At 36.9% G+C, this 12,282-nt stretch overlaps 1 protein-coding gene across 3 annotated transcripts in view; it reads right to left on the minus strand.

Annotated features, from left to right (window-relative positions):
* Nucleotides 1-12,282, minus strand: part of pear1 (platelet endothelial aggregation receptor 1) — a 59,011-nt gene that overhangs the window by 1,832 nt on the left and 44,897 nt on the right. For 2 of the 3 annotated variants that reach the window (XM_036584011.1, XM_036584003.1), the window contains 13 exons: nt 11,358-11,532; nt 9,646-9,766; nt 8,809-8,972; nt 6,545-6,647; nt 5,961-6,107; nt 4,446-4,577; nt 4,073-4,201; nt 3,401-3,526; nt 2,608-2,817; nt 1,567-1,676; nt 1,216-1,342; nt 1,045-1,107; nt 743-943 (listed from right to left, as the gene is read on the minus strand). In XM_036584011.1, coding sequence (XP_036439904.1) covers nt 743-943; nt 1,045-1,107; nt 1,216-1,342; nt 1,567-1,676; nt 2,608-2,817; nt 3,401-3,526; nt 4,073-4,201; nt 4,446-4,577; nt 5,961-6,107; nt 6,545-6,647; nt 8,809-8,972; nt 9,646-9,766; nt 11,358-11,532 — 1,808 coding nt within the window. The remainder of the gene's footprint in view (nt 1-742; nt 944-1,044; nt 1,108-1,215; nt 1,343-1,566; nt 1,677-2,607; nt 2,818-3,400; nt 3,527-4,072; nt 4,202-4,445; nt 4,578-5,960; nt 6,108-6,544; nt 6,648-8,808; nt 8,973-9,645; nt 9,767-11,357; nt 11,533-12,282) is intronic. The other variant, XM_036584018.1, reaches the window with a different exon arrangement.

The following is a 12,282-nucleotide window of genomic DNA, read 5'->3' on the forward strand; positions in this document are numbered from 1 at the left end:
TTGCTCATATGGGACGTCACCAGCAGGGCTCTGCAGAAATGATCCTGAGCATTCCTCTAAAGCTGTGGTAAAATGGCTCAACTCAATTAATGCTGAAAGTAAGTAAAGTGAAAGATAAAATGATGTAGATGTAATCTTCTTTTTATTCGTTTTGAAATGATGTACAGATTCCTTATTTCCAGTGGTGAAGAAAGTTAAACCGAGCTGCAATGAACTAGTTCACTACAGGTATTGTAGTTACTCAGACAGATGTTGAGACACTCTCACCCCCTCCTTTTAGCTCCCGTCTCTGCTATTATTGCCTTTTTTTCCTCTCCCTCTGCACTCGGGTGACCTCTGTACTTTTCCAGCACTTCAGCCCGCACTACATTTATTCTCCAAGAGAAGACAACCCACTCTTCTATCAGCACTTAAACATGCATCCATCGGCACGGAGCGCTAGGAAGGATTAATGCACACTTACTGGTCTAAGCAGCTTCTGAAAAAATGAGCTGATGTAGCAAATGATAACTTCCTCTAAAAATCCACCCCTCACCTCCCAGGTACAGTTGGACAGTAAGCTAGGAGACTTGCCAGATTTAGTGTAGCTCTCAAGTCCATCACTACTGATAAGAAGCTATTATTCATGACTTTGGATTGTAGTTTTGTATATTTTTTTGGGGTCCACACACAATTATGGGCTCTGGTCTTAGCTCCTCTTACCCTCCTCTTAGGGAGATAAATGTGGTTCAGTATGGGTTACCTCTGGAGGAGATGCTGGTGGAGGGGACGGCTGGAGGGCTGATCTCTGTATAGGATCTCTCATGAGGAACAGCAGATTTCATCTCCATATAACTGCTCTCGGGAGGGCATGGAGGAAGACCAGGCAGATCTTTTATGGTGGCATATGGGTTCTCACTGTTCAGAGAACTGCTGCTCACAGCAACGCATGAGTCCTTTAACTCTGCAAAAAAATGAGAAAAGAAGGCATACTAAGAACTAACACACATTCAAATTAATTTGTAATCACAAGCAAAGAACATATGTACTGTAAATAGCGCTTACGTTTGTTGTAGTATTTCCCAAGACTGGCACTGTAGCTGTAACTACGGTCTATTCCAAACGCTCCTGCAATGCAGCAAGTGAGAAGAATTCAAACTACAAGCCAAAATCGCTAAAGGAAGAATGAGATATTAACATTAATTGCCTAATGAAAAACACAGTAATGAGACATGCCTTGGTCTTTAGGAGGCTCCTGGTGTTTCCAGTCAGCAGGTAAAGTAGCATTAGTCTCCACACCAAACAGGCCTCTTCTCTCTCGCTCCATGTTCTTCAGGCTACAGAATAGCTGCTTATTGGTGTTCTGGGACGATAAAAAATATTAGAACAATTAAATAATAACAAATAAAAAGTTCTACCTTTTAAATGAGGTAAACTTTAAGGTACAAAAGAGTCTTGAGTCCTGACGGTCAGTTTCTGGACATTTTTAAGCAGTGATTTCCACTGCTCAATCTGTACCAGGAAAAACCAGGCCTGGCCAGGAAAAATATTATGTCTAAGTGAAGTCACTATCATAACATCATTTACCTTGATGACCCGGTCCTGGTTGTTGGGGACATGGGGTAAAGGAGGTCTGTTCTGGGAGAGTGTGTGATAGCTAGGGTTTGAGTAGTAATGATGGTAGCTGTGTGGAACATCTAAAGCAAACAAAAACAAGCAAAAAACAAAGGAGAAAAAAACAAGCAGAACAGGAAAAATTAAATGACACTTTGTATCTCCCCAGATTTAGCAACAAACATCAACAAAAAAAATTTGAAAAAAGAATTCTATTATTAACTTTTGGTCAGACACATGAATTGACCTACAACACCACAATAAGAGAGACAAAAGAAAAGCTATTGTGCATCTGTTGCTGAGAATTGGCTGCCATTACACATTATGTTCTTATTACAATGTCACAAAACTCCTGTCACCTTTACAAAAGTCTGTATACATTCCAGTAAACTGTGATTTTGGGAGTGTATCCTTATGTAAAAGGGGTATTACCTTTCTAAATGCTTTTATGTTATCATCATGTTTATAAGGTAGTTACATATTAACATTTAAGCTGAGCTGTGTAAGATTTGGGGATTTGGAGACTCTTTGGTGGAAATGTGTAATTGCACCCAGTGTGTTAAAGAACATTCTGCAATGTGGGTTGTGCTTCAGACCCCTGTGAGTGGATCAGTCTCATGTTAAAGCGAGCGCATTAAGAGAGCATTCAAAGGGAACTCACTTACAAAAATGTAAGTGAGTAATCTAATACTGTCATCATATCTTCATCAGTACAATGTTGATTTTGTATTCGAGACCTAAACATCAAGTTGGATGTAAAGACATATGACGTGGTCTTAACTCCTGCAAAATCTCATCTGACTTATAAATTATTAATTCAAGTTTTAGAGGGTGACTTGATGCAGGACAGAAGTAGCATTACTGAGTCAAGAGAAAAAAAAAAAACAGTATAATATGGTGTGCATACAATATTACTTTGTTTTGACTCAGTAATGCTGCTTATTTCAATTTTAACAAAAAATAAATAATTACATAATGCTGCTTTAAGCTAAATGAAGCTGTAGTGACTCTTACCTGGCACAGCATACTCAGAGTTGACGGTGCGCGTGGAGGAGAAGGACACAGTGGGAGTGTTACTCTGTTTGTCTTTCTGTCTGCGGCGGTACAGTAACAGCAGGGCCAGCAGCAGCACCACCAGCATCACCAGCACCACAATACCCGCAATAGCCCCCCATGAGTCTCTCTCCACTGGTGACACAGGCATCATCACACTGACCACCCGCTCTGAATCAGGAAAAAACACACACCTTTTCAACAAACAGTGTCTTATACACAGTGTTACAATAACTGGGTGAAAACATTCAGTATAATTCATAATTGTGTAATTCAGTATAATTTTAGAAGGTATTTCCCTAAAATAAAAGAATAAATGAATAAGGAAGCAAGAAAATGAATAAATAAAAAGATTTGCTGAAGAAAGAATTGCACATGTGCACAGTGAGCAATTACTGATTTATCCATAGTCTAATTTAATAATGTAGGTCTAAGCTATATGTTAGTGGTGTTACACAATTTTACTAGCAAAAAGAACATCAGAAGCAGGATTTTGTTGCCCTCTAAAGGATGAAGATCACCCATAAGACATTAGTTTGTCCTTATGAACAGTGCTATCATTTAATGTACAACAATGTTAATTAAAACTTTTTAAAAATTATACACAGTAAAAAATGGCTCCTCAGATCAACTTAAAAAAATTACTTCATGTGGTAACAAGCTATTAAACTAATTAAATGTAATACTACTTTAACGTTTTTTTTTAATTCTTATAGCTGTAAGGACTTTGGGTTGTGTGAGCAGTGCTGAATACCTTGTGTACAGTCCACGCCTGGTCCAGGCTCACACGCACAGGCACCAGTGTGGGGGTCACACGAGTGGTTCGGAGGGCATGAACACGTTTGAGCACAGTTAGTTCCAAATGTCCCTGCTTTACACACTGCAAGAGAAGTGAAACAATTGTATCTTGTCAGCACTAGGAGTTCTAGACCAGCAGCTCATCAGCATAATCATTCTCATTATGATATACAGACGTAGTCAATTTGCTGGTACAAAAGTTATATGACACCCATATCTTCAGCAAAACATTTGTCACACTTTTGGATTTACAATCTACAAAACAGTACAATAATTTTTATCAATAATACATTTTTTTTTTTCAAAATCAAAATTAAAGAGAGGTTTTAATGAGCTAGTATTACTAGTGGTATATCTGACAAACATTTCAGAAAATATTCACTTTGGAGTATTATAATGACACAAATCTAAGAGCCAACATCATTTATCTTAAAAATATAAATATATAAAGTATCTTTCTAATCTGGAATCATTTTATTAAAATTACCAAACAATTGCAGATAATAATTGCACCACACCTTTTCAAATTTCAGGGTAAAGGTGCTTAATATCTGAAGGCTTCAACAGAAAAATATGTTCTAATATAATTTTAAAAACTGTCTCACTGCTGTAGAGCACAGTGACTTACACACTGAGCAGTCTGCTCCAGCCCAGCCAGGGAGACAGTGACATGAGCCATCCTGGTGATGGCACGTTGCATTGTTGGTACACCTACAAACACCACTGCACTGCTTTCCATAGTGGCCAACTGGACAGACTACAAATCACAAGAACTGTGGGGTTATTAAATACTCATAAATACGATTAATAAATACTGTTTTGACATGTCATTTGTCCTAAACAAAAATAAAAAATGCAACTGCCTTTATGATATTCTACAGGTTATGTCCTAAAATCATGGTTGTCTTTTCACTGCTTACTGAAGGTAGACAATAATAAAGCTAATACTCATTACTCTACAATTATCATAGATTGTGTGTGCATTGTATTGATATTCATACCTTGCTCGCAGATTGTTCCTGTATAGCCAGGCAGACACTGGCACTGGCCTGTGATATGGTGGCAGGAGGTGGAGTGGACACATGGAGGACACGTCTGGCTGCACTTGTCCCCATACACACCCTGACTACACACTGAGAGAAGAAACAGGAGGTCTTTACAGCATTAGCCTACGAACAGCTCACTCCCATTTACAATTAGAAACAATTCAAACCAGTTATTTTACTGTTAATGTCATATCTATAAAATAAAAGAACTATTAGGCATAATGTTATTATGTTCTGTCCTAGACAATCAGACAAAGCTTACAGTTTCTGTTTCATTCCTTACCTCTATATTTCAATAATACCTAAACCTCTGGCACTGCTTTACAAGTAATTCCTGAATAATACACTTTAGGATGTGGACATACAAATAAGTTTATGGGGCTAAAGTAAGTGGTTATTAGTGGTGAGGAAAGCATTGCTTTTGCATAATTGTATCATATAGTATTTATCTACTATATATACATTTATTTGTCTATTGTGCTTAAAGATCCCACTTCTAAATGGTTTAAGCTTCACTTATTATGTTATGACATGGACATGTATTAGTACACAATTGGCAGGCTAATATGTGCCACTCACTAACAATTGTATAATTAGCTGTATTAATGCCCAGTAAACACTTCGTTAATACTTTGTTATGCAAATTATTTAGCATGAAGTAATTACCTGAATTCACATCTTATTGTATTAGCAGCATTTAATTTCTACTTATATACTGTGCAAAAGTCTTAGGCTTTTTTGAAAAAAGTAGTTGATATCTTGTGAACTAGTTTGGTGAGCAAAGTTTTGTTCCAGATTTCTCCTGAATGCCGCAGCCATTGATTTATTAAACTCCATCAGCAGAACATTTGATTTAACATAGTGAAGTACTCATTAGCCAAACCAGGTGTTGGATGATGATCACAAATAATACTGGGCTTCTTCAAGGAGAGACTTGGAAATGGTTAAATAAAAAAACACACTGACATACATAAAATCACTACTTACTGTATTAATGTTACATGTATGAATATTACATGTGAATGTTACATAATGTTCTGAGGAAATTATAGTATTATATTCATGTTCTGAGGAAATAAATGCTTATTGTCCAGATAATTAACTTTTAAATCTAATTTTCGCAGGTGCCCAAAACTTTTCACAGTACTGTATATACGTATATGTGTATGTTTAGATGGGGCTTTTAGGCACAACCCCACTGTTTATCTGCAAAACTGATCTTGAATAAGTAATAATTTTGGTTTGAAATGCCAGTTTCTTCAGTTTTTCAAACTGTCCATTTCTTCAATTTACAGTGTACTAAAACAGGTCATAATAAATTAAGCTTACTGCACAATAGAACAAAGAAATATATGAACAAATGAGATATATAGGGAATAGACATGCATACATATGGCGCTGGTTTTAACTAGAATTGAAACCCAAGAGTGAACTGAGCCACAGTAAGTGAGTAGCGGTAGCAGCTCTCACCTTGCTGACACCGAGCTCCCCAGTAGCCAGGTTTGCACAGGCAGGTGCCGCTGTCTGGCAGACAGGAGGCGCTGTTGAGGCAGGAGCAGCTCTGGTTACACTGATGACCCCAAGAGCCCTGTGGACACTGCTCTGTACACCGTGGACCTGCACAAGAGAGCGGAACACGAAATATATACAACTTAAAGATGTGTGGCATCTGAGGGTGCAGCACAGTCCCTGCTTTCATATTTTTAACCCTACTGCAACTGTGAATATTAATATGTGTGCTTGCCGCTTAGTTTTATTTTTATATATAGCATTTAGTATGACTACACTTTGTATATCACATATACGCTGCTTAAAACATCAGCACTCCCAACCTAAAATCTCTGTCATCTCTGACACAATTAAAACAAGTATTTTGCTGAGTCTTGAACAGTTTTATTACATTTCATATTTTCATGTTTCATAGTAAGATTTGGTTGCACCCAATACAGCTCATTAAAGAACAAAGTGCAGCTAAACATAATGTTCCTATTACTATTCTCCACTCTCTAAACCTTTCTCCAAATCTGTTGTGCTCCACTCTAATGAAGTCGTACCTGTCCAGCCGGGCAGGCACAGGCACTGTCCCGTCACGCTGTGGCAGCCCTCGTCATGGAGACAGTCGCATTTGTGCTGGCAGCCTGGGCCGTAGGTGCCAACCTGTTTAACAAGAAGCAGCAGGATATGGAAAAACTCAGACTCAATAATACAGAGCAGTGAGCTGTCAGAAGAGAAATTACACAGCCCTCATCTAATAACTACCTTCATTTTAGCTGAATGATTGCCAGGCATAATGTGGACACAGTAGAAATAGAATTCTACTTAATGATAGCCTTCAATGAGGTTGAACTGTCACTTTGTGCTCTCATTCAATAAGTGCTATTTTCCATGAAAGAAGAGCAATTTGGAGGCCCAGTCAAGGACTGCTGAAACAGCACCATCGCATTACCAACAAAAGGAACATTATCAGGTTTTAGTAGATGCAGTTTCCTCGAGGCCTTGTTGTAGCGCCAAAGACCAAAAAATGGACAACTGCAGCACTAATTCATGTTCATTGTGGAGTTCAACTTTGAAGGCAAAAGCAATGCAACCGCACTGACAGAGAAATACTGTTATTTACATAAGAGTTTCATTCCAAAATGCTAGATATCCATTGCGGTATTCATCATAATATAGCACTGATATTTCTTGTATGTGTAAAGTCCATTCCCTACAATGTATATCATGAAAAACGCAAATTCTTGAAAGTGGTCTACAGTGTGTTTTGGAATGAACTCATTCATAATGGTAATACTGTAATTTATATATCTTCCATGTTGTAAGAAAATATCAGTCTGAAACAGGAAACTTATATAAGAAGGAAACACAGGTTTCAACCCATATGGTTTAGATTCAGGTTTGTTTTTCCTTTTTTACTGTACTCATTAAGTGAAGGTAATGTGCTCAGCCTGTGTGTGGTGGCATACTGAGTTACGTGAACTTTTGTTAGCATTTGCATGCTGTACACAGACAAAACAAAACAGATCTTGTCATGTGTGAGACACAAGCCATTACAGCACCACTCGCCAAAATTTAAAAAAGGAAAATGCTGTAATAATGAGATCATTGTTAGAGGGACCAAAGTTTAGTTCCTGTGTGCCTTAAATATGTACCCAAGCACACAGTGCAGCGATCAAGACAGGAAGGTGTATTAGCAAAGATAAATTTGATCTTCCATCTCGCTATGCAGATAACGCTCTGTCAGGTCAGAACACAACCTGACTCTCACTCTCCGTCTCTCAGATCGCTCTGATTGTGTTAGTATGTGTATTTAACTGTGGTTGACAAATTTTACCCATTTCATATAAACGAAAACACAATTTATGATTATGTATGAAGTAAATACTAGAGGAATATATCAAAGTATAGCAAAACTGGTTAAAATGGTGTTTTGTCCGATGATCTTAATCACTGAATTTATGTAGCTGTGAATATAATGTCAAGGCTGACAGCTATGGGGCAAAAACTTTATAAAAAGAGAATTCCACTGATTTTTTTTTATTTTTTTGCATAATTAAATCATTAAGATGTGAACAAAGCCATTCAAAGTGGTTTAATTGAAATGTTCCGTTGTAGAAAAACTTTCTGAGTCAGAAATGTTTGTAGTGGTGTTGATAGGAACCAGACGTCTGAAGCATTTAATGACTCTAAAAGCTCCCTCACAGACATTTATAAGATGAAATGGTAACTAATATGCTGCCTTGAGACACTGTTTGACACAGTTTTGATATATTTTAGGGTGTTGTGAGGCAAAATATCCCCCCAAAACTATTTTTTTTTTCAGATTTGACAATATCATTATTAACATTACATATAAAGACTCAGAGGATGTGTGTAGGTTTACTGGTCATTTTGGAAAGTAAGTGAAATGGCTAGTTTTGTGTGGCATTTCTATGAGCCCACCATCATAGCATGTTAAGGTGTTAAGGGTAGGTAGCGTTTTCTAATAGTTTAAAACAGTGGTTCTCAGTTCTGGACCTTAAGTATCACTGCCCTGCATGTTTATTAGTTCAGGTGAGAAACTAAAATGTACTGCTCCAGAATCAAGACTAGTCTTACGGATGACTATGACATCGATGTTATTTATCAGGTTGACATTAAACTGCAAATACTGCACCTAGCAAAGCCAAACAGAAGACAAAACTGCTGTTTGTTTACGGTAATGACTCCTGCACTGGGGCAGGGAAGTGGAGAAACCCAGTCACATCAGCGAGGCCTGGCTCTGGCTCCTGCAGCTGACACTAGTAGAGTTCTGCTTACTGTAATATGTAATACGACTAACCGGGCAGGGCTGGTCACAAAGTGCGCCTCTCCAGCCCGCTGTGCATGTACATGAGCCGTCCACTGGGTTACACTGCGCCCCATTAGCACACTGGCATGTGGCATTGCAGCCTGGACCCCACGTCCCTTCTGAACATGCAATGGAACAGTCCAGACCCCTCCATCCTGTAAACAGTCACAGACATGCGCAGACAATGAAATGGCTTCATTCAGACTAAATTTAGTCCTAATAAAGATAAAGAATCAGAAGAGAATCAGTGAGAAAATACCATTCACGTTACAATTTAGTCCTAGACTAGGCTTAATCCATGTCCACAAATAGTGTTTGTGTCACAAAATACCATTTTGAGCTAGTAAACGTAAAAATAGGAATATTCTTCACATTTCAGTCATATTTTATTGTTTCTCTGATTAAATAAACCAATAATAAATGCTTTTCAATGTGAATTCTGTTCTGAATGTGTGCACACGCTCACTCAGAAACACAGTGCATCCAACAATAAAAGGAAGTATTGCTTCTTTTACATAGTGATAGAAAACACAGTAGCATGCAAAGCTCTGAATGTGCCACCTATATGTCATGTGAAATGATATGGTAAAAAAGGCTCTAGCCTCCTTTCTTTTATCAGTACTGTTGTAAACGGCTAACTAGACAGATACACAGACAACAGAATTATGACCGTGGGGATTATAAAGAGATATGAAGAGGATGAAGAGAATAAATAAAAACAGGAGTCTTCTCAAGAGTTTTGGAACTGAACCAAAAGCAGAAGCAAAAGAATTCATCCATTCACTCCCTCCCTCCTGCAGGAGATTCACTCTCATGATCAAAGCTTACCCTCCTTACAGAAGCAGGTTCCATCGATAGGTGAGCAGGCCATGGCGTTTTTACAGGTACACACAGAGGAGCAATCCTTCCCATACCACCCCCTTTCACAGTGCTTCTCACAGTGGGTTCCCTGCACAAAGCAGCAGACAGTACAGAGTTATTTCAAAGACATTTAAAGCCAAAGCATTAATCCAGCCAGGTTAATTACACCATATACACAGGTGTTTCTAGCTAGACAACGAGCAAAATCTATATCACCAATCTTACCTTTAGAAGATAACAAAGAGCATATAAAATAACATACATACAAAAGAACGTAAATACTAAAAAACTGTAACACTTTAGCTTATTTTTAAATTACAAGAAATATTTAATTTTCACTGTTACTTTTTAATTAAATAAGAAAAAGAGTCTAAACAGTTTGTTAAAATGAAACTACATAAAGTGCAGTTATTACATATATTTTACAACTTTTTAGATTTATTTGCAAATTATATCATGTTAAATAAATAATTATTATTATATAAGTTACATATGATTATTAAATAGTACCGTTTGAATTATTAACCATTATTAACCAATTTATCTAGTGACATAAATAATCAATAATTATTTGGAATTATAGTATACTAATAATTATTATATTTTGCTAACAGTGAAATAGTTATTTGATACTTGTAACTCAAATGATGTAACTTGAAATATTAAGCATTTATTTAGTTGCATAAAAACAAGTCATACTGACTGTGAATAACTACTTAGTAATTGCCCATGTCTTGTTTTAAAACCATTAAGTATTTATTTACTATATTGCTACTTTGCCATGCAAATCTTTTCCTACTATAAAAATGTGACTTTATAACGATATTTATAAAGATATATGATATTACTTATTACACTTAAATAGAATACTTTTATAAAAGAATTAACTAATATAGTTAGAAAACTATTAGCTAATGATTACATTGCTCTTTTCTAGGGGCCTGTTATTATAAAGCATTTTTCATAACTTCACAAAAAAAGATACTGTAAATAAATCATTACAGTATATTATTTATCATTAAATAACATGCTGTTACGAACATGAAATATTGAATAAAACATCTACAAATACCTTTGGTATCTTTTATGATATTTAAATCCACATTCTGTAAGTTAATATTGCATATAAGATTATTAACATGACAAGTGATTCAACTTTTAAGCGGTAGCGTATATAAAAAAATAATCTTTGTCATCGACAGTAAGTTTTTACTAAATAATGACTGACAGCTGTCTGACAGCTCATACTGAGGTGGCTTAAATAAATGAAAGTTTTCAGTGCTGATGAGCGCTGACCCCACAACAAGGGGATACATTGTACATGCTTTGCCATTATTTCTATAGCAAGAGTTTTGGTAGTTGCTGTTTGAGTTTTATGTTACGTTTACGTCACGTCTTCTTCTGTGAGTTTATTGGATGGCTGCAAAGCAGAAATCTGATTACTGCCTGACTCATGTAAACTCTGAGTTTCCCATTATCTGATTACTCAAGAGCATGTAAACTTGTTGATCGGATTACTGAAAAAATCTGATTTTCTGTAGTTATCGTATTATTATGTGCATGTAAACGCACTCATTGACTGTACTTGAATTATGCTTTCTGAAATGAGGACGCTGTGTTTGAAGTTTGCTAATATATATTTATTGTGTAATATGTGTGTATGTTGTACGTCCACTCACTGTGTATCCTGGCGCGCAGTGACACACACCAGTGACCACGTCACACACCCCACCATTCACGCACAGGCAGGGCTCTAGGCAACCATTACCATAGTAACCATGAGCACAGGTTTCATTGCAGAAGAGCCCAGCCCACCCAGGCTGGCACGTACACTCCCCCTTCAGTGGGTGACAACTGAAACAACACACACACAACATGGATAATACTGAATATGTGTCTGTGTGTGTGTGTATTGAATTTCTGACAACAAAAAATGTTTGCGAAACAACTCTTGGAGAGTCCACCCGAGTCCTATTCCCAGCCAGAGAGGTGTCAGGATCCAGGACCAGAGGCAGTCTGACGTGATGTTTTGAGATATATAAAACTCCCCATGAGCCAAACAAGTTTATGAGTCAAAGAAATTTATAATGTGTTAAATCCAGGACTGCGCAAACTCAAAAAAGGCTATTTAAGAAAATTATGATTCGTAAAGCTATTTATCTGGGCATTTATTTGTTTGGCAAAACACTAAGATTAGGATGAATATAAATGAACAAATAAACAATACATTATGGTCTTATGGGTGTTAATGTCCCAGCTTAAGCATTTCCGAAGCTCTCCTCGAGGAAGCTCAGTATTTACAATTACCATCCAGTACCTGCTTTCATGTTTTCAAGTAGTGATTCTAAATCCATTAATCTATAAACTACAATAGAAGTAAAGTAGGAGTGAACAATAATGAAGCAATGTTTTGGAAACAAAAGGTCCTTTTAGCTTAAAGGAGCTGCAGGCTTATATGTGTATATTCAGAATTATGATTCCATTTTGAGTAAATGTGACACAGAAACACATGTGACCAAAGTATTTGATAGATTTAGGAAGTCATTTCACCACTACTTAAATTAAAACCACGCTTCACTGATTATGAATATATCTTTCATACTG

This window comes from Colossoma macropomum, unplaced genomic scaffold (assembly GCF_904425465.1).
Source record: "Colossoma macropomum unplaced genomic scaffold, Colossoma_macropomum, whole genome shotgun sequence".
Taxonomy (NCBI): domain Eukaryota; kingdom Metazoa; phylum Chordata; class Actinopteri; order Characiformes; family Serrasalmidae; genus Colossoma; species Colossoma macropomum.